General features: G+C 39.9%; 7 protein-coding genes and 1 non-coding gene across 13 annotated transcripts; 5 read left to right on the top strand and 3 right to left on the bottom strand.

Moving 5' to 3' along the window:
- Window positions 1-1,470: 1,470 nt before the first annotated feature.
- On the top strand, window positions 1,471-2,064 carry LOC18023860 (pathogenesis-related protein 1). The gene has a single exon (XM_006407600.1). It carries the CDS (start codon window positions 1,471-1,473, stop codon window positions 2,062-2,064), a length of 594 nt encoding a protein of 197 aa, XP_006407663.1.
- Window positions 2,065-2,481: 417 nt separating this feature from the next.
- TRNAS-UGA lies at window positions 2,482-2,563 on the bottom strand. Its single transcript has one exon. It is a non-coding gene; the product is annotated as a tRNA-Ser (tRNA).
- A 383-nt stretch (window positions 2,564-2,946) lies between these two features.
- LOC18023859 (protein REVEILLE 8) lies at window positions 2,947-5,797 on the top strand. Of its 5 annotated transcripts, none has more exons than XR_002900775.1 (9): window positions 2,948-3,264; window positions 3,870-3,927; window positions 4,014-4,137; window positions 4,224-4,370; window positions 4,513-4,641; window positions 4,714-4,823; window positions 4,896-4,955; window positions 5,112-5,256; window positions 5,475-5,797. XR_002900775.1 is itself a non-coding variant. In XM_024159452.1 (9 exons), the coding sequence occupies exons 1-8, from the start codon at window positions 3,068-3,070 to the stop codon at window positions 5,218-5,220; spliced, it is 912 nt and encodes a 303-aa protein (XP_024015220.1). In that variant the 5' UTR covers window positions 2,948-3,067; the 3' UTR covers window positions 5,221-5,234; window positions 5,475-5,793. The 5 variants fall into 5 exon arrangements, 2 of the variants coding, with proteins under 2 accessions (XP_024015220.1, XP_006407660.1); XR_002900776.1 differs by having other exon boundaries at window positions 5,112-5,234; window positions 5,475-5,793; XM_024159452.1 differs by having other exon boundaries at window positions 5,134-5,234; window positions 5,475-5,793.
- Window positions 5,798-5,978: 181 nt separating this feature from the next.
- Window positions 5,979-8,874, bottom strand: LOC18023858 (DEAD-box ATP-dependent RNA helicase 42; the record flags this gene model as incomplete). The annotated part of the gene is given in 3 exon segments (XM_024159508.1): window positions 5,979-6,984; window positions 6,986-8,452; window positions 8,506-8,874. Coding segments are annotated over 3 exon segments (2,712 nt in total), but the record flags the coding sequence as incomplete, so codon positions are not given.
- Window positions 8,875-9,186: 312 nt separating this feature from the next.
- On the top strand, window positions 9,187-11,090 carry LOC18023857 (60S ribosomal protein L4-1). Its single transcript, XM_006407594.2, has 2 exons — window positions 9,187-10,361; window positions 10,755-11,090. The coding sequence occupies exons 1-2, from the start codon at window positions 9,255-9,257 to the stop codon at window positions 10,866-10,868; spliced, it is 1,221 nt and encodes a 406-aa protein (XP_006407657.1). The 5' UTR covers window positions 9,187-9,254; the 3' UTR covers window positions 10,869-11,090.
- Window positions 11,091-11,331: 241 nt separating this feature from the next.
- LOC18023856 (L-ascorbate peroxidase 2, cytosolic) lies at window positions 11,332-13,755 on the top strand. Of its 2 annotated transcripts, none has more exons than XM_024159564.1 (10): window positions 11,332-11,605; window positions 11,734-11,872; window positions 11,971-12,145; window positions 12,389-12,454; window positions 12,641-12,689; window positions 12,780-12,862; window positions 12,949-13,028; window positions 13,109-13,211; window positions 13,301-13,359; window positions 13,560-13,755. In XM_024159564.1, the coding sequence occupies exons 2-10, from the start codon at window positions 11,754-11,756 to the stop codon at window positions 13,582-13,584; spliced, it is 759 nt and encodes a 252-aa protein (XP_024015332.1). In that variant the 5' UTR covers window positions 11,332-11,605; window positions 11,734-11,753; the 3' UTR covers window positions 13,585-13,755. The 2 variants fall into 2 exon arrangements, with proteins under 2 accessions (XP_024015332.1, XP_006407656.1); XM_006407593.2 differs by having other exon boundaries at window positions 11,332-11,643.
- A 396-nt stretch (window positions 13,756-14,151) lies between these two features.
- On the bottom strand, window positions 14,152-15,627 carry LOC18023855. Its single transcript, XM_006407592.2, has 5 exons — window positions 15,509-15,627; window positions 15,232-15,418; window positions 14,911-15,126; window positions 14,622-14,768; window positions 14,152-14,533 (listed from the first exon to the last, which is right to left on the bottom strand). The coding sequence occupies exons 1-5, from the start codon at window positions 15,580-15,582 to the stop codon at window positions 14,381-14,383; spliced, it is 777 nt and encodes a 258-aa protein (XP_006407655.1). The 5' UTR covers window positions 15,583-15,627; the 3' UTR covers window positions 14,152-14,380.
- Window positions 15,628-17,164: 1,537 nt separating this feature from the next.
- LOC18023854 (pentatricopeptide repeat-containing protein At3g09650, chloroplastic) lies at window positions 17,165-19,691 on the top strand. The gene has a single exon (XM_006407591.2). It carries the CDS (start codon window positions 17,235-17,237, stop codon window positions 19,566-19,568), a length of 2,334 nt encoding a protein of 777 aa, XP_006407654.1. The 5' UTR covers window positions 17,165-17,234; the 3' UTR covers window positions 19,569-19,691.
- Window positions 19,692-19,746: the final 55 nt, after the last annotated feature.

Below are 19,746 nucleotides of genomic sequence, written 5' to 3'. Positions count from 1 at the left end.
TGAATGTCAAGGCAGTTTAATGCAAACTCCGCGCCACCAATTCTGCTAAATAGCGATAGAACACTTAATCCTTGAGGAAACAAAGATTTGAGCATAGAGAGATGATATGCTAATGTTTTTTGTTGGGAGCAATAATCAAGCATTTTCAACCAGTCCTAAACCACCCATTTTTGTGTGGTTTGCTGAATATCCCATAACATACTCTAAATATTCAGGTGTTCTGCTAGCAACAACTAGAATGACATCTTCAGATTCTTTTCCAAATTTTTTCGCTAATTGAGCAGCAACAATGAAGTCTACTATCTCATCAATTGGCGCATCGTACTAAACTTATCCAATGCAAAGTCAACTAAATTTTTAGGAAATTGCATTGTTAACAGTATCATCTGTTACCTTCAGATTCATATTTAATATTAGGTTCTGGTTTTGATTCTATTTTTGAATAAAATGCACATAGAACATAAAGCTCACGAGCACATAAAACCCGTGTTGTGCGCAGTAGTCCACGTCGAGTTTGAAAGTGGTGCTTGGATTGTTTCTTTTTGTTATGCACAATCTTTGAACACTATTTAACAAAAGAAATTCAGATTCAAATAATCCACCATAAGAGAGAATCATGAATAATAAAAGTCACCAACAATTTGAGTTTCGCGTCTTTTAATCACCAATGATTATTTTCTCTTATTTAAAAAATTAGGCTGTTTTTTTTCTTTGCCAATATACCGAATTTCTTTATTTCCTTTCACAAAATAATATTCATTTACATGTTTTTTTTCTTCTATTTTTATTAATCGAAAGTTCACACTCAAACTCATACTGGATTGGTAATGCTAAATAATAAAAGACATTTAGGAATCCATATTCGAATAAGGTTTTTGAATAAGCTTTTTATGAGGGTTTCTGAATAGACATTTTATTATAGCTGTTGGGTTGACATTCAGTAAAAAAGCAATAAAGATATATATGCGATTTGAATCAAACCCAAGATTTTCTCAAACGACAATTCCATTAAATTATCTTTTATAATTTACAAATTTTTCTCAGAAAATATTTTTAAAATCTTTTACCTTAAAAACTTTACTCGCTTAATCGCATAGATTTGTAAGACTTAGCTAGTCTTCTATTTATAAAGACTAAAACAGCCACTTATTTCGAATTCATATTAAATTAAGAAAAACCTAATGTTCTTTCTCTTTCCTTTTTTCTTGAAAATCTTCAAAACAATGTTTCGTAAATTTATATCTGATTTATCCACGTCAGCTATCCTCTCCATGCCAGCTTCCTTTGATTTTTAGCAACCCCAAAATAATAAAATTTTAAAATATATCTGAAAACAACAGAGTAAGAGAAATCTGTTAAGAAAAAATGTTAAAAATGACAAATTTCTAACTGAATTAAGTATAACCAAAACAACCCCTTAGAAACAGAGAAAATCATGATGAGACACAATAATTATACAAAGACGTGGAGATGTCTACGACGTTGTCTCATCCATCATCATGTCTTCTCCTTCTCCTCCTTCTCTTTTCCGATCGTCCTTCCACCGGTGCAACCTCCGTCCCCGACGTAGCAAACGCGGCGGCGCGTGTGTTAAACAGAGCGAGGATAGCAAAACAATCAAGGAAGTTTCTACATGCGCACAACAGAGCGCGTGAGTCTTCAGGCGTGCCACCTCTTGAATGGGATAAAGGCCTGGCCCGATTCGCTCATAAATGGGCCAAACAAGTTAAGCCCGATTGTAATATGAAACATTCAGGTGGGCCATACGGCGAGAATATATTCTGGTACCGGGACGAGAAGACATGGTCGCCGGAGAAAGTGGTGACGAAATGGTTTGAGGAGAGGTTTAGCTACGACCGGAAAACAAACACGTGCACGTCGGGTAAAATGTGCGGCCATTACACGCAGATCGTATGGCGAGGCACGACAGCCGTTGGATGTGCACGAGTAAAATGTAATAACAGTCGTGGGTATCTCGTGGTGTGTGAGTATGATCCACGTGGGAATTACGAAGGGGAAAGCCCTTTCGATCAAACACAGCAAATGAAAGACGTTAGAGATTGAAAACGTATATTTCCCATCTTATACAAATACAGCCATGTATTGAAGAAGGGATTCAAAATATTCGTGAAATGGTTATAGAAAAATATTAATTTTGATTAAAAAGAGTGTCCCTATTTTGGTTCATATTGTAATGATCAAATATTCGAAATTATGAAAGACAGTATTTATAATAATTGAATCAATGTTATAAGAAATTCTTTTAAAATAATTCAAAGATGACACTACAAATGAAATTATAATTAAAGGCTAGCTCTATCACAAAACCATATAAAGAATCCACGTACAATCCTTAATCATCTAACAAAACCATATGTATGTTACTGCCTTACTGTACATCGAACGTGGCCACATAGTGATATTTATCAAATAAGCTCGGTAACATTGTGAAGAATGGAACACAGTTTTAAAAAATAGTATCGTCGACAGCAGGGTTCGAACCTGCGCGGGCGAAGCCCAACAGATTTCAAGTCTGTCTCCTTAACCACTCGGACATATCGACTCGTTGAAAAAAAATGTTTTAAAGATAATTTACCTGAAAGTGACATATGATGCAAGCACTATTATGAGAGCCGTACGTGGATCCTTAATTTGGATTTGTTAAAACCTTTATAATTAGTACCGTCATCTCAGAATTATTTAATTTGGATTTATTTGGCATTTGGCAATTGGTTTGATTCGGTACAAGTCCTTTTCTTCCATACCAATTATATGAAGAAAAAAAAAATAAACAAATAAATAAAAAAGCACGACCATACAATTTTCATGAAATCGAAGACTGCATGTCCCCACGTGATTGAACTTTGAGGCTCCTAAAACCAAGAAGTGATAGCAACAAATAAAAAATGGAAAAAGGGATGGTCTAGGATCGAAGCGAACCGTGTCCACATAATTTACACACCAACCTCTTTGCCTGCCCGCCATGTGGAATTTTCCCCTTTCTCTCTCTTCCTTCTCTACTTTCTCTCTCTAAAAAAAACACTGTTCGCTATCTGAACTAAACCCGATGAGCTCGTCGCCGTCAACAAGGAAACCGACGTCCGTCGAAGATCCACCGTCATCATCGACATCGACGGATGCGACAACGACGGTCGCGGCTGCGGAGGGTTCGTCGAAGAAAGTGAGGAAACCTTATACCATCACCAAGTCCAGGGAGAGCTGGACAGAGGAAGAGCACGATAAGTTTCTTGAAGCTCTTCAACTGTAAATTCTCTGCTTCTCTTGCTCTGTTTTTTCTCTCTCGAGAAGCTGTTTTATGTGTTTGCTGACTTAACAAACAGAGGAAGGTTTAGTTTTTAATTAGCTAAAACAAAAAATATATGATTCGTTGATTTTAATTGACCTTAATTAGATATAGTCTGATGGTAAAATTTCTTCTTTGAATAGAAGCATCTGAATGATTGACCAGCTCTGTATTCTTGCTTGAAAATCTCTGCTTCTCTTGCTCTGTTTTTCTCTCTCGAGAAGCTGTTTTATGTGTTCGCTGACTGAACAAACAGAGGAAGGTTTAGTTCTTAATTAGCTAAAACAAAAAATATATGATTCGTTGATTTGAATTGACCTTAGTTAGATATAGTCTGATGGTAAGATTTCTTGCTTGAGTAAATTTGAGTTACTGCCCTCGATCTTGTTTTGCCTTAAGATTCAGAAGAAGACGTTAAATGGAATTTTCTCTGAATTGAAGCATTTGAATGATTGACCAGCTTTGTATTCTTGCTTGAAATTTTTTAAAAACTTGTGTGGTCTTTTAAAACAAACAAGATTTTATTTGTGCTGATACTACTTGGTGTATGTGCTTTGTTCCTTAGGTTTGATCGTGACTGGAAAAAGATAGAAGATTTTGTGGGCTCAAAGACTGTTATTCAGGTTTTGCTACTCTGTGTTTTGGTCGAATTTTACTTTGGCACATTTTAAACTTACTGTTTCTGTGCTGCCTTGTTGATATACTACAGATAAGGAGCCATGCACAGAAATACTTTTTAAAGGTTCAGAAGAGTGGGACACTAGCACATGTGCCACCCCCTCGGCCTAAGCGCAAAGCAGCTCATCCTTATCCTCAAAAGGCATCCAAGAATGGTTCGATGGTTTAATAGTTGTTACTTTGGTTAGAGAGATGAATATTTAATAAGTCTTAACTCCATTTTTTTTATTTATTTTTGCAGCTCAAATGCCACTTCAAGCCTCCACTTCATTTACAACAACAACAAATTGCGACATGCCGGGATATACTTCGTGGGATGATGCATCGATGCTGCTAAACAGAGTTGTTTCACAACAGCAGGAACTTGCTACTCTTCGTGGAGGAGAAGGCATGCTCTTCCGTCTGTTGTTTTCATTGTTTTCTTCTCATTCTTTTAGATATATTCTATTGGTATATTTTGGTAGCTAGAATAGGCTTCATCCAAGGACGTTTCATGTGCTTATTATGGCATTATAACGCCACTGATTCAGCTGATATTGGATCGAAGGGGATCTTAAATGTTAGTAGTAGCCCTTCGACATCTGGTATGGGAAGCTCAAGCCGAACAATATCTGCTTCTGAGATTGTAAAACACGCAGAACAACCTCCAGTGCTTCACGGTAAATCATCTCTCAACAATAGCATGATAAATTTTATTGTGGTGGGACACTGTACTGATAATTGGTTTGCAGGTGTTCCTGATTTTGCTGAAGTTTATAACTTCATCGGGAGTGTCTTTGATCCTGAAACGAGAGGCCACGTAGAAAAGCTCAAGGAAATGGATCCTATAAATTTCGAAACTGTGAGATCAGAGCTTAAAAACGTTCCGGTTGATCCTATAAATTCCTTCACTAATCGCAGTATTGTTTTGCAGGTTTTGTTATTGATGAGAAACCTCACAGTTAACTTATCAAACCCTGATTTCGAATCCGCTGTAAGTGTTAAATTTACGATAAAAAAGGCTTGTGATGACCAACTTTGTCAGATCAGTCTGAACTATTTCACTTACAAAGTTGGGTTGTCACTTCTGTCATAGTTCTTACATTTGCTCTAACCCTTGCGTGATCAAGTGTAATCTAACCTTGGCTAGTCCGACTGTAATGATGCTGCAGAGGAAGGTCCTCTCATCATATGAAGTAAACGCCGATTTCCCAAGTGTTACCAGTGGTTCCCTTGTCAAAGACTCAACAAGCGACTAGTCATCTTAACGAAGGTATCAGCCATCACTTTATCAAGTAAGTGTTGTTTTGTTTTTCTTCATCTCTTCATACAGTTTAAATACAATACGAGAAAACACTTCACCACTATAAATCACATGAGTCAATAGCTAGATCTAGATAGCTGCTTAGATGTAAGTCTAGTCGCAGCCCTCTAACTCTTAAGGTTTTGCATTTAGAGTTATGTAGTCTCAGTCACACTCAAAATGACCCGGATATGATCACCATATTTGCAGGTTTACTCGTCGGTTTTCCATGTTTAATAAACTTTGAGTTATACGTCACTGGGAATCACAATCTTGTCCATGAGAATGGGGATTCTGTATAGGGTGTTTATACGGTTTGTTGTTTTGAGGAAAACAAACATAAGTCAAGTTTTCAAGCCTTAGTGCAGATTTAGCCAAGAATACTAGTTCGGTGAGTGGTAGGTATATATATTATATATATATATAAAGGATTCTTGTTCTTCAAGCTGCGGTTGCAGGGCAGCCTCATCCTCAGCCGCTGGTTAACTTTTTTGTAGAAATTGCTCTTTCTCTTTATATATTTTTTTGGCTAAGAGTATTTCTATGTTCGTCTGTTAATTTTTGCCCTTATATCAGATTATAAGTCTTAAGACTGATTGTTATGGTTCAAGATCAGCCTTCAGTGATACCGGTAAGACTATTGTTTTCGAATCTGAAAAAAAAAAACAAAAAAAAGATTCGTGAGAAAAAAATTGTAAAGCAAAGCAAAATATCAATTGCAGTTAATGTAAACATTATTTAAGCTAACTAACTAACAAGTTGTGTCCTAAACAAGTACTAAAAACAGCATTCGAATTCGGCAAACTAATTGATTGGAAGGATCCATAAATCACACACCTCATGGTTATAGGACAGAGTATTTGCCGAATTGTTGTCCTCCACGAAGTGACAAGGCCTCATTACTCGCGTCTTTAAGAACACGCTTGAGTTCAGCTTTCGCTGCCTTGACAGATTGCTCGGTAGGCCCTTCAATGAACAAGTGGAGCTTGCGTTCCCCATGTCCCCGGGTACGTCCTGGCTTATAAAACTGACCTCTAGTGGTTATGGCGGCTCCAGCCCACTCTGATATTCGACACTGAGTTTCTTTGTGGGTCACCTTCCAACGAGCATTCTGTGAGTAATCATTGATTTCCACTTCTGCTTCATACCGTTCAGGCATTGCATCAGCTTGAATCTTTGCGAGTGTATGTTGTAAACCATTTGGCAACAATTGGTTAACAGCAGCAGAAGCCGCCTTTCTTACTACTACATCATTCTCATCTTCTGAGTCAGACTTATCTTCCTCATAGCCATACTCCTTGGCTTGTGCTTTCTTAACTTCCTCGTCCTCTTCGTTGAATTTAAAGCCACTACCACCATAGCCACTTCCATGAGCTTTCTCAATACCCTGTTTCACTTTTGCCATGAAGCCATCAGCAATTGCTTTCAGACAACCAGGAACTGGCTGCTCAGAAAGTTCCAGGGCTTTTACTAAATCTGGTGCATATTTTGCATCGTCCTCGGATATAAATGTCACAGCACAGCCTTTCCTACCCGCCCTTCCTGTCCTGCCAACGCGATGCACATACTCTTCATAGTGGTTTGGCACATCAAAGTTTACAACCAACTCAAGCTCTTTCACATCTAGACCCCTAGCTGCAACACTTGTAGCAATCAACAACTTGCATTTGCTCTTAAATTCAGATATAGCTGATTCACGAGAACTCTGATCCTTACCCCCCGTGAAGAGATTAACAACTGTAACCACATTTATTCTTCAAATCATTATACAAAGCATCACATTTTCCCTGCGATCCAACAAACACCAAAATCTTTCCTCTCTCATACCATTCCTCAATAAGTTCCACAAGTCTAGAGTTCCTCTCACTCTCCGCTATGATTTCAACAGACTGAGTTATATCTTTATTCACAACATTCTTTCCACCGGCCTGTATTTCTACAGGCTTGTTCAAGACTCTACGTGCCAAGTTTTCAATTTGGCGTGGAAAAGTGGCAGAAAAGAGCACAGTTTGACGATCGGGTCGAATGTTTTGAATAATACGAGTAACCTGAGGCTCAAAACCCATGTCAAACATACGATCAGCTTCATCCATTACCAGAAACGTGACCCTTTGCAGATTGGTGATTTTCCCACTGTTTGTGCAAAGAATATCAATCATTCTTCCAGGAGTGCAGACGATAATGTCAGTACCTCGCTTAAGCTTACTTATTTGCTGGGCGATTTCTGATCCTCCATACACAGGCACACACCTTATACTCAATGCCTTGGCAAACTTTTTGATAGCGGTATGAATTTGCTGAACAAGCTCTCTAGTAGGTGCCATTACAAGCCCAACCGGCCCATCACCAGCTTCAGCAGGAGGCTGATCTTTGATATGCCTCAACATTGGCAAAACAAAACCAAGTGTTTTACCTGACCCTGTTTTTGCAACTCCAATGCAGTCTCTACCGCTCATGATGACAGGGAGTGCTTGTGCTTGGACAGGCATTGGCTTTTCATAGTTAAGCTTCTTCATTGTATCCAAAATCCTGTTGGTTAGCCCAGTCTGGTACCAAGATTTTACGGGTCTTGGTACATCTTTTCCATGAACTTTCAGCTCCAATTCCTTTCGGTAAGCACTAACTTGTTCTTCTGTCATCTTTGAGATATCGTTCGCTTGGATATAGAAGTTTTTCCTGAACGGTTTATACTCTATTTCTGAATGGTCAACAAGAGACAACTTCTCTCCTTTTGTCTTCTTTGCTATCTTCATGAACTCCTCGTCGTCTTCGTCCAAACTTGGATCATCATCACTCTTTGGTTCTGAGTAATCAGAATCAGAATCTTCACCTTGAATTATCGCTTGATTAATGCCTTTCTTTGGCTGGTCACCACCATCGTTCACTGCTAGAGAAGAAGCAGTATTGCTAAGCTTCCCAACCTCAGGTAATACCATATTATTCATAAAAGCATCTAAAGGATCGATTACCTCTTCGTCTTCAGGATTAGTCTCTCCATCAACATCCATCTGCGGAGGGACTTGTTCATCATCATCAGATTCTCCTTCAAGGGTCCAAGCCTTACAGGTCTTGCTTTCGATTTCGGCTTCCTCCTTTTTCCTCTTCAACTCTTGCCACTCCTGGAATCTTCTCCTCCGTTTTTCCCCCTCCTCATCCACCTGCTTCTGCCCACCATTGTCATCTCCATACTTGCTAAATCTACCAACACTCTCTTTTATTCTACGTTCAAGTTACGCTTGACATCATCATCACTCTCATCTTCTTTTGACCTCTCCCTTTTCCTTTCTTTCTCACTTCCTCGCCTATCCCTCTCTCCATCTTTTCGCCTTCGTTCCTTCTCCTTCGCTCTGCGCTTATCCCTCTCGTCTTCTTCTTCAGAATCGTTAATCTTCTTTCTCTCCCTATCCCTCCGTCTCCGATCCTTTCCTTCACGCTTCTCCCTCTTTTCACCAACGTCTCGATCGTACTCATCTTCAGGATCAATACGCTTAACTCTCTCATACCGTCTCTTCCGCTCCTTGCTGCGATCACGGCCACTATCTCGGCGATTCTTCGTCTCCACGTCCATATCTCTCTTCCTGGACTTAGTTTTTTCGTCTTCAATCACGCAGATTCAATGAAAATTTTGATAAAATTCAAGAGATTGCTCTGTACGTCTTTGTTTCTGCTCTATATATATAGAGAGGATTAGAGGAGAATGGAGAGCATATGCTTTTTAACCGGTTAGAAAAAGGAATTAGATAAACATAAATAAGGAAATCTGGTAAATGAATGTATAATTCCTTACAAAGGTAAAAATTGGGGCCCGAACGAAGAAGTAAACTAGTAGGGCTAATTGGGCTTTTTAAGGCCCACTAACAGTGATTTCGCCACTAACCCTAGACGAAGACCTAGCATATATTTATCGTTAAGCAGCAGCTGCGAAAACCCTAGAAGTCTCAAAGAGTCGAGAGACAGTGAGAGAAGAAGAGTAAACCAATCGAGAGTGAAATGGCTGCCGCCGCCGCACGTCCTCTCGTCACCGTCCAGGGTTTGGACGGTGACATGTCCACCGATCAATCCTCCACCGTCGTATTACCCGACGTCATGACGGCCCCTGTCCGACCAGACATCGTCAACTTCGTCCACGCCCAAATCTCCAACAACAGCCGCCAGCCTTACGCCGTCTCAAAGAAAGCCGGTCACCAGACCTCCGCCGAGTCCTGGGGAACCGGACGTGCCGTCTCACGTATCCCTCGTGTTCCCGGAGGTGGTACTCACCGTGCCGGTCAGGCAGCCTTTGGTAACATGTGTCGTGGTGGTCGGATGTTCGCTCCGACTAAGATCTGGCGTCGCTGGCACCGTCGTGTCAATGTCAACATGAAGAGACACGCGATTGTTTCGGCGATTGCCGCAACTGCTGTTCCCTCGCTTGTGATGGCTCGTGGTCACAAGATCGAGAATGTTCCAGAGATGCCTCTTGTTGTCAGTGACTCCGTCGAGGGTGTGGAGAAGACCTCAGGCGCGATCAAGGCTCTGAAACAATTCGGAGCTTATGACGATGCCGAGAAGGCCAAGGCTAGCATTGGGATCCGTCCTGGTAAAGGTAAGGCGAGGAACCGTCGTTACATTTCGAGGAAAGGTCCTCTTGTGGTTTACGGAACTGAAGGAGCTAAGATAGTGAAGGCCTTTAGGAATCTTCCTGGTGTTGAGCTTTGCCATGTGGAGAGGCTTAACTTGTTGAAGCTTGCCCCTGGTGGTCACCTTGGAAGGTTTGTGATCTGGACGAAATCTGCCTTTGAGAAGCTCGAGTCAATCTATGGCTCGTTTGAGAAGCCATCTGAGAAGAAGAAGGGATATGTGCTTCCTCGCGCGAAAATGGTGAATGCTGATCTTGCTAGGATTATTAACTCTGATGAGGTTCAGAGCGTGGTGAAGCCGATTAAGAAGGATGCGAAGAGGGCTGTTCTTAAGAAGAACCCATTGAAGAACCTCAACGTGATGCTGAAGTTGAATCCTTATGCTAAGACCGCGAAGAGGATGTCTTTGTTGGCGGAAGCGCAGAGGGTTAAGGCCAAGAAGGAGAAGCTCGCTAAGAAGAGGAAGACTGTCACCAAGGTAAACCCCATTTCCCATTTTGGTCCTTTATCAGTCATTTCTCAATTGGCATTGCTTACCTACTGATCTCATGTCAATTCGGGTATGCATTGCATTTGGCTTAAAACGATTTATCAATTGTTCTAATATCGTTGACTGAGTTTGTTTTTGATAGTACAAGTGAAGTCATTTTGTAGGCTTTCTTTACTAGGACTCGCCTAATCTGTTCTTGAGTTTGGTTTACTTGTGTTTGTAAATTCGTTGCTTAGGATTGTTTGTCTAGTAATTGATTCGGGGATGCGATCATATGGGTCATTTCCACTGTTTATATCATTTACGCCTGGTAATTACATGCCGTTGGTTAGAACCAGAACACATTTGTTAACTCTTTTTTTCAATCTGTTAATCTGTTAGGAGGAGGCATTGGCAATCAAAGCAGCAGGAAAGTCGTGGTACCAGACTATGATATCAGACAGTGATTACACCGAGTTTGACAACTTTACCAAATGGCTCGGTGCTAGCCAGTAATAATCTCATCTGCTTGAAACACTTTTCATGTTTAGGGAAAGATTTTGGTTCTGTATCTGTTTTGTCTTTTGGAGTCGGAATACTAAGTCTATGAACAAGTTTCAGCTTTTCATTTCTCCATTTGGTACCTTGCTTTTTATCATATCCTTTAATATATGTTTTGTTCCTCCTCCGTTTACTTTGACAATGCTTTGTTATGTTATGAACCAAATTTAAGACAAAGCTCCAGTTCTTATGTCGTCAGTTTAAATCTTGTGATTTTGAATTGGATGTGACCTTTCAAGGACGTTGAAGCTTAAAAACTAAAACCATTTGGTTTGAAGAAAATTTTGATTGCTGTACGTACAAAGTGTGAAGCCAAGTCCAATTTAGACAGTGGAGTATGGAAGTTAACTTTTTTGAATAATCGACTGCTTTCATTCAAACGCAGGAAAAAAAAAACACTCCTTGAAGGATTGTGATTAAAGAAGACAGGATGCCTTGACAAAAAAAAAAAAAAAAAAAAAGACAGGATGCCATGTGGCATGAATCTTCTGGACGGATTGGTACTTCCGCATGGTTTCTGGAAGGCGCGCCAAGAAGAAATCATGCGGCATCTACAAATCTTGACCGTCCATCTGACGGCTTCTCTGAAAGACGACTGAAACTAGAAGCTTCATTAGAGATCATCGGCCAATTCTATAAATTGAATTGCAAACTAATGTAACGATTTAGACTACCAACACTACTTTCTTCAGGTTTTCTCTTGATCGATCAGTGTGTTTTTCCTAGTAGCGTATGTTCTTGTAATCTTGTTGATCAACATGTTCTCCGATCTTCAACTACTCTCTGGGTTATTAATGATAAGTCTTTTCCTGACTTGCAGAGATAAGCGAGATTGAAAAAATGGTGAAGAGTTACCCGGAAGTGACGGAAGATTACAAGAAAGCTATTCAGAGATGTAAGAGGAAGCTACGTGGTCTCATCGCTGAGAAGCACTGTGCTCCCATCGTCCTCCGTCTTGCGTAAGATCAATGGCTTCTATCGTTTTTGATGAATCGGTGATGCGTCTGTGATTTGTTTTTATATATATTTTGTTGTTGTTGTTGGGGAAAATTTGCAGATGGCACTCGGCTGGGACATTTGACGTGAAGACGAAGACGGGAGGGCCGTATGGGACGATAAGGCATCCGCAAGAGCTAGCCCATGATGCTAACAATGGTCTTGATATTGCTGTCAGGCTTCTTGACCCCATCAAAGAGCTCTTCCCCATCTTGTCCTACGCTGATTTCTACCAGGTAAAATTTCATTTCAACAATGTTCTGACTTCTTTTTTCTTTAAAGTTGTCATAGCTAGAAAAGGGATGCATCGAACTGTAGTAATTAGGAGCTTGACCTGTTTATCATTGCCTCTCTCGTTTGTTTGCATTGAACTTGATTCACGCATATGATAGATAGAGTGAAACTGTATCTAAAAGCTAATCTTATATTTTGACATGACTTTTAAAGGGCTTGATTCACATGTGTTTCTTGGATTGTAGCTAGCTGGAGTTGTTGCTGTTGAGATCACTGGAGGACCCGAGATTCCATTTCATCCTGGTAGACTGGTGAGTATTATTCAACTACCAATTTTTTTGCCTCATCTATCTTCAGTTCGCAGTTTCTTTGTGTTGAAGCTCAATTCACTGATCATGGTCTGTCAAAGACACCACCAAAGTGAAATTCTCTCTTTCTCTCTTAAGTTCTTTTAAGCATTGCTCATGTGATTAACTGATACAAACGTCTTCTTTCAGGACAAAGTTGAGCCACCTCCTGAAGGTCGTCTACCTCAGGCCACCAAAGGTATATCAGTTGTAACGAAAATGCATATAGTCTGACTCAGATCATATATTATAACATGGACTCACCATCTTTTTCTTACGATAAATTCAGGAGTGGATCACCTGAGAGATGTATTTGGTCGGATGGGACTCAATGACAAAGATATTGTGGCATTGTCCGGTGGACACACTTTGGTATGTCTGCTGCATCCAGAAAAAAAAAGTAAAGACCTATGTCCATTTCTCAGTTTTGGCTCTTACTAATAATGTTTTACTTTCAGGGCCGGTGCCACAAGGAACGCTCGGGATTCGAGGGACCATGGACACAAAACCCTCTCATTTTCGACAACTCATATTTCAAGTAAGACCAGTCTTTCCTCCTTCTTCCTCAGGTTTCGTCATTCTATGATTGGACCGAGGCTGAATGTGGTCGTGAAACAGAGAGATATTAAGCGGAGAGAAAGAAGGACTTCTGCAGCTGCCAACCGACAAGGCTCTTCTCCAGGATCCTCTCTTTCGTCCCCTGGTTGAGAGATATGCTGCAGTAAGTTATACAACTCAACCATCATCTCATGATTCTCATCAATCATATCATTTGGATTTGTTACTGATTCTACCTACGTATACTCGCAGGATGAGGATGCCTTTTTCGAAGACTATACTGAAGCTCATCTGAAGTTGTCAGAACTCGGGTAAGTTACACACAGAACAATTGTTTCTCGACATTTCTGAAACTTTTTCTTATTGTCCTAATGTAACGCCGTGATCTTTAGTTATTGTTCCTCAGAAATTTCAGAAACTTATCACTTGCAAACACATGCTTGTCTAAATCTGTTCGAACACAATGTTTTTAAGTATTTTTGTTTGATATATACGCTCATGTGCTTGGCAGGTTTGCTGAGAATGAAAAGGAGTAATCTGGAATCTGGTGGTGTCATGTCCTATCCCGTGCTAATTCTTGTTCCCTCATATATATGTCATTCATTGTATTCTCACATACAACTACATAACAGTACAAAATGAATAAAAAAAAGACTCTTGTATTTGCACGTATGCCTTGGAATGTCTGTAATGTTTTGATGAAATAAAGATACTTCGATGAAAATAAGTCTTAGCACTCTTATGAAAAAAGGTCTATCAGACGTAAATCCTGCATATAGTACTATACACTTACAAATAAGAAAATAATTAAGCTATTAAAAAAATGATCATGTAATTCATATTTGATTGAATTAGGCTAATAAGAAATAGGCATTCCAGAGCTTGTTTCGTGCCTAACAAGTAACCGACCACACAAATTAATAGTTCAGAAGTCAGAAGAAAGAGAAGATATGGAAAAGCATGTCATAACAAAAATGCGATGAGGTCCAATTCGGTCATGGTATGTGGTCTCAGTGCTTTTGACAAAGTTAACTTTCATGGTTCACGTAGATTAAATTGAATAGATGGACATAGGAAAAGTTTGAGAAGACAACAATTTTATTTATTTATTTTTTAGTTTAAGCATATTGTTCTTAGACAGACGACTAGAGATAAGTGTGACGACCAAAGGAAATAGAATTCCCTGAATCGACGACAACGACAAGATTAATAAAATTAAGATAGATAGTTCTACGACAAGGACATCACCGAGATAGTTTTATTATTAGTTATAGGTAGTAATTATAATATTCGGATGGATGCTGCCTGCGCAATGTTGATATAGCAAACCATTTAGTCGAGCTGGAAAGTGAAGTCATGCTCTTTCCATTGGCCACTGATCATCAGATACCCCTCAAAGAACTTTACTTCCTTATCGGGATTCACAGTCAATGCTGTTGTACACGTTGTTCTATAGCGTCGTTTTTCTCCTCTGTTAATCTGAATCTAATAAACATAAGAGCACCAAAGAAAAGAGTTACACATTTAATTAATATTTCAAAATTGGAACTTGATGTTTAAAATTCTCTCCTACCATTGAGTCGACGAAAATTGCGCTCAGTTTGTCTCCTTTCACAGCTTCGTTTGGATCATACATAAGCCTCGTAGCAATCTCCTTAAGCGGTTTGTTTTTATAATCACCAATCAGCATCTCCATAAAATGGTGTCTCAGACGTAAATCCTGCAATATCCATCATATATATATATATATATATATATTACCAAAACATGTAATATATGGAAAATTCATATTTTGCAAATTCTCGATATTAAAGCCTAAACAACTCCATACATCGTCTGTTGTGTTACTAGCTAGTACTCACTTTGGGAGATTTGGCATCGAGTCCGGCTAAAGAAAGGATATGCACACCAAAACCAACATTTTCTGTATGCACATTTTTCTTCTTTGCAAGCGGTTTGGAGATATAAGACATGGTGTTTGAAGTTATGTCGGCCACAATTAGGTTATAGGCCAAACCGGTGTTAAACGAATCCCTTTTAGCCACCATACTTGCAAATTCCGCTGGACTCCAGCTGGTCTGTAATCAAAGCAATTCTTCTTAAGATCCATTCATATCCAATGGCTTAAAAGCCTTAACACAAACAAACACAAAGAGAAAAGAAAAGCAAAAGAGTAATCAAACCGCCAAGAATTCAGCAGGCAACTTGGCCGAATTCAAGCATCTGTTTAAACCGTTAGAGAATGAGTCTGAGTCCACAAGAAAAGCAACTCGGCCACTTTTAGAGATACCACACCATGTCCCTCCCAGCTGTTCAATCCAACCACTCAATATCTCCTCTTTTTTATCCCAATCCGCCGCTTTTATCCTCCTTTTCAAAATAATAATGAAAAATAAATATATCAAAACACTCATCTACCAAACAATGAAATGCATAAAAGGTTGGGGTAGTTAAACTTGCCAGTAATCAAAATTGTCTCTGTTATGGAGCAGCGTCAGTTGCTTGTTTTCCCAATGGAATGCTACAATCCCCATTTTTTTTTTTTTTTTTTTTTTATTGCTATTGAGTCTCTCTTCTGATGTTTGTTGTGTGATTCTGTAAGAGTTGTGAACCTCTCTGTTTTATAGTCGCATTTCTGCTCTGCTTTATTTCGTTTGCTTCTTCTAACTGCCCCACGCGCTTAAGAGACGATCTCTTTCTTTTTTTACCAGTTTTTGGTCTACCATTTTGCTGTTTCGTGTCATTATCATACTTTTGTGAATATCCTCCTCGATTGAGTAATATAATATGATGACTTATGTGCGCATTTGGAACACTTGAGGAAAATATGTGTAGCAAAAAGTGGTTTCTAGCGGCACACAAGTTTAAGACTCGACGATTGTTTGATCTTAGCTTTGGTGATTTGCGTACACAAAAATGTGTTTTAATTAATCATAGTCATATATACACGTAGAGTTCAAAAATTGGCATACTAAAATCCAACAATGAATCTTCTGCTAACGCTTGATAGCTTTTCTTAAAAAAATATTTTCAAGTTATGGGCTAATTTCATTTCCGTTGTTGTCGATTTGCATGTTGTATAATTTTTTATTATGATTTTACAGTAAATGAGAGGTTTCCCTACTATTTTATAATCAAAATAATAAGAGTGAAGGCCTTTGCTAACGAGGACAAAAAAACAGTCGAAGCCATGTTTATTCATTCGGTAATATACTAATTACCAATTTTGGTAATAGCTTTTTGGTGTTGTGTCATTATCATACTCTATGAACATTCTGCTAAATTCAGTAAGGGTGAGTCATATGAGCATGTGGAACTAGGACTTTAGTAAATATTTGTCAAAATATACAAAAAGTGGTTTTGAGTGGCACACAAGTTTTAGACTCGAGAATCCAATGATTGTTTGATCTTGGCTTTGGTAAATCTAATTATCTAGTTGTGGGCTAGGTGAGACGTAAGTAGTGGTCACTAAAGATAGGCATGAGTTTAAGACTCTCTACTATTCTTTTAGTCTTAGCTTTGGTGACTTGCATTAGTAATGGTTTAGGTAATTATAGTCATGTACATAAGGAGTTTATGAATTCTTTTTTTGTGTATCTTAGATATTTCCACGCGTTATTATAACTAATGGTTATGTTTCCATTTGTACAAAATAGTTTTGCAGAAAAAAACAGTTCTTTTCGTGGATCAGATTTCACTTGTGGCCAGATTTGAATCTGAAGACAACAAGTTTCATTGTTAGCAATACAGAACAATTGATGTAATAAAGATAATTCAGTTGTAAGCAAGAAAATATCGTAGGAAAATATCTTTGTATGTTTGGAGGCTAGTACTCTTTTACTAGCATTGAAATTGAAAGTTGTGTTAACGTATTAGAAATATTGAAATAAATTACTGATCCAATATCCGGAATCTTGGATTTCAGTTTAGAATGCGATCCAATCAGTTCTGGTCTCCGACATTAAAAAAATTTGGAATTGGATGGTTATGGGTTAATATGATAATTATATTTTCCTTTTAAAAAGGATCATCTAAATAGATTTTTTTTTGCAAAAGAATGTGGAAATAATAAATTTGGAAACAGATGCTTGAATCCTAATAATGCGACGTAGCTAAACTCCTTTCCACCCAAATAATCCATTTGGAGTCCATTTCTCGTCATTTCTCAATCTCCGATGGGCCTAAGATGAACATTCTCCCACCTCCGTCTTCCTCGTCGTCGTTTCCGCCATATCCAAACTCCGGTACACCGGCGGCTTTCACTCTCTCTCACAACACTATATCTCTCTGCTCCATCAACCCACCCTTAACCGCCGCTAATCGACCCTCGCGCCGCCCGACTTTCGTACGGTTCTCCTCCGGCACTGCTAACAGCTCCGCCGGAGACCTCTCGTCGTTTCTGGGCTCTTCGTCGGAGCCATATTCAACGCACAACGACCAAGAGCTTTTGTCTCTCCTCCGCAATCGAAAAACCGATGAGGCTTGGGCTAAGTATGTTCAATCCACTCATCTCCCTGGACCCACTTGCCTTAGCCGTTTAGTTTCCCAATTGTCTTATCAATCCAAGCCCGATAGCCTCACGCGCGCTCAATCCATCCTCACGCGCCTCCGCAATGAGCGCCAGCTCCATCGCCTGGACGCTAATTCCCTCGGCCTCCTCGCCATGGCTGCCGCCAAGTCTGGCCAGACTCTTTACGCCGTCTCCGTTATCAAATCAATGATTCGCTCTGGGTACTTACCGCACGTCAAAGCGTGGACAGCTGCTGTAGCTAACCTCTCTTCTGCCGGAGACGACGGACCCGAAGAATCAATCAAACTCTTCACAGCTATTACACGGCGAGTGCGACGCTTCGCCGACCAGTCTTTGGTCGCTCAATCTAGGCCTGACACGGCGGCGTTCAACGCTGTGCTTAACGCTTGTGCAAACCTTGGTGATGCTGAGAAATTCTCGAAACTGTTCGACGAAATGTCTGAGTGGGATTGTGAATCTGATGTGTTGACTTATAACGTTATGATTAAGCTGTGTGCAAGAGTTAATCGGAAGGAACTGATTGTGTTTGTCTTGGAGAGGATAGTTGAGAAGGGAATTAAGGTTTGCATGACGACGATGCATTCCCTCGTTGCAGCTTATGTTGGGTTTGGTGATTTGAGAACTGCAGAGAGAATTGTTCAAGCGATGAGGGAGAAAAGGAGAGATCTTTGCAAGGTTCTGCGAGAATGCAATATCGAGGATTTGAAGGAGAAAGAAGAGGAAGAAGCAGAAGATGATGAGGATGCGTTTGAGGACGGTGAAGACTCGGGTTACTCGCCTCGGGATGAGGTAAACGAAGAGGTGTTTGAGGATGTGTTCAAGAAATTGCTGCCTAACTCTGTCACCCCGAGTGATAAGCCACCATTGTTGCCTAGAGTTTTTGCACCAGATTCAAGGATCTACACTACGCTGATGAAAGGTTATATGAAGAATGGGCGAGTGGCAGACACAGCTAGAATGCTTGAGGCAATGAGGCGTCAAGATGATAGTAAGAGCCACCCAGATGAAGTTACCTACACCACGGTTGTGTCAGCTTTTGTAAAAGCCGGGTTGATGGATAGAGCGCGACAAGTGTTAGGTGAGATGGCTCGGATGGGTGTACCTGCAAATAGGATCACTTATAATGTTCTGCTCAAAGGGTATTGTAAGCAGTTGCAGATAGATAAGGCGGAGGATTTGCTAAGAGAGATGGCTGAAGATGCAGGGATCGAGCCAGATGTGGTTTCCTATAACATCATTATAGATGGATGCATTCTTATAGATGATAGCGCAGGAGCTTTATCGTTCTTCAATGAGATGAGAACAAAAGGGATTGCACCAACTAAGATTAGTTACACTACTTTGATGAAGGCTTTTGCAATGTCGGGGCAACCCAAGTTGGCGAATAGAGTGTTTGATGAGATGATGAGGGATCCAAGGGTCAAAGTGGATTTGATCGCGTGGAACATGTTGGTTGAAGGGTATTGCAGGCTAGGTTTGATTGAAGATGCAAAGAGAGTAGTTTCAAGGATGAAAGAAAACGGGTTTTACCCAAATGTGGCGACTTATGGGAGTCTAGCCAACGGGGTTTCTCTGGCAAGGAAACCTGGTGAGGCGCTCTTGCTTTGGAAGGAAATTAAGGAAAGGTGTGAGGTGAAAAAGAGAGAAGAATCTGAAGGACATTCTACAGATCCTTCTCCTTCGATGCTGAAACCAGATGAAGGTTTGTTAGATATGCTAGCGGATATATGTGTGAGGGCTGCGTTTTTCAAGAAGGCATTGGAGATAATCGCGTGCATGGAGGAGAATGGGATACCTCCTAATAAAACTAAGTACAAGAAGATATATGTGGAGATGCACTCGAGGATGTTCACTAGCAAACATGCTTCACAAGCCAGAGTAGAGAGGCGGGTAGAACGAAAAAGAGCAGCTGAAGCTTTCAAGTTTTGGCTTGGTTTGCCTAATTCTTACTATGGAAGTGAGTGGAAGTTAGGTCCAAGAGAAGACTAGATCATCCTATTGATCAGGCTACTCTCATACACCAATGTATACTAGGTTGTGTCGTAGATGTTAGATGTCGTCTATACTTCGAAAGTCAGTAGGTGTGAATGAACAGTGACCTAAACATTCAACCCAAGTCCATGTGATATTAATACTAAGGGGTTTCTGGCATTGTGTAACATACAAT

This window comes from Eutrema salsugineum, unplaced genomic scaffold (assembly GCF_000478725.1).
Source record: "Eutrema salsugineum unplaced genomic scaffold, Eutsalg1_0 scaffold_13, whole genome shotgun sequence".
Lineage (NCBI taxonomy): Eukaryota > Viridiplantae > Streptophyta > Magnoliopsida > Brassicales > Brassicaceae > Eutrema > Eutrema salsugineum.
This window is presented reverse-complemented; position numbering and strand designations above follow the sequence as displayed.

Bases quoted from the DNA above. Each gene is read 5' to 3' on its own strand.
- LOC18023860 (XM_006407600.1), top strand. From the start codon at position 1,471: ATGTCTACGACGTTGTCTCATCCATCATCATGTCTTCTCCTTCTCCTC.
- LOC18023854 (XM_006407591.2), top strand. From the start codon at position 17,235: ATGAACATTCTCCCACCTCCGTCTTCCTCGTCGTCGTTTCCGCCATAT.
- LOC18023856 (XM_024159564.1), top strand. From the start codon at position 11,754: ATGGTGAAGAGTTACCCGGAAGTGACGGAAGATTACAAGAAAGCTATT. The intron at 12,690-12,779 runs GTATATCAGTTG...CGATAAATTCAG, and splicing joins TCTACCTCAGGCCACCAAAG to GAGTGGATCACCTGAGAGAT. The intron at 13,212-13,300 runs GTAAGTTATACA...GTATACTCGCAG, and splicing joins TGGTTGAGAGATATGCTGCA to GATGAGGATGCCTTTTTCGA.
- LOC18023859 (XM_024159452.1), top strand. From the start codon at position 3,068: ATGAGCTCGTCGCCGTCAACAAGGAAACCGACGTCCGTCGAAGATCCA. The intron at 3,928-4,013 runs GTTTTGCTACTC...GATATACTACAG, and splicing joins GCTCAAAGACTGTTATTCAG to ATAAGGAGCCATGCACAGAA. The intron at 4,371-4,512 runs GCATGCTCTTCC...CCACTGATTCAG, and splicing joins TACTCTTCGTGGAGGAGAAG to CTGATATTGGATCGAAGGGG.
- LOC18023857 (XM_006407594.2), top strand. From the start codon at position 9,255: ATGGCTGCCGCCGCCGCACGTCCTCTCGTCACCGTCCAGGGTTTGGAC. The intron at 10,362-10,754 runs GTAAACCCCATT...TTAATCTGTTAG, and splicing joins AGAGGAAGACTGTCACCAAG to GAGGAGGCATTGGCAATCAA.
- LOC18023855 (XM_006407592.2), bottom strand. From the start codon at position 15,582: ATGGGGATTGTAGCATTCCATTGGGAAAACAAGCAACTGACGCTGCTC. The intron at 15,419-15,508 runs GCAAGTTTAACT...TATTTTGAAAAG, and splicing joins AGAGACAATTTTGATTACTG to GAGGATAAAAGCGGCGGATT. The intron at 14,534-14,621 runs GTAGGAGAGAAT...TATGTTTATTAG, and splicing joins CAATTTTCGTCGACTCAATG to ATTCAGATTAACAGAGGAGA.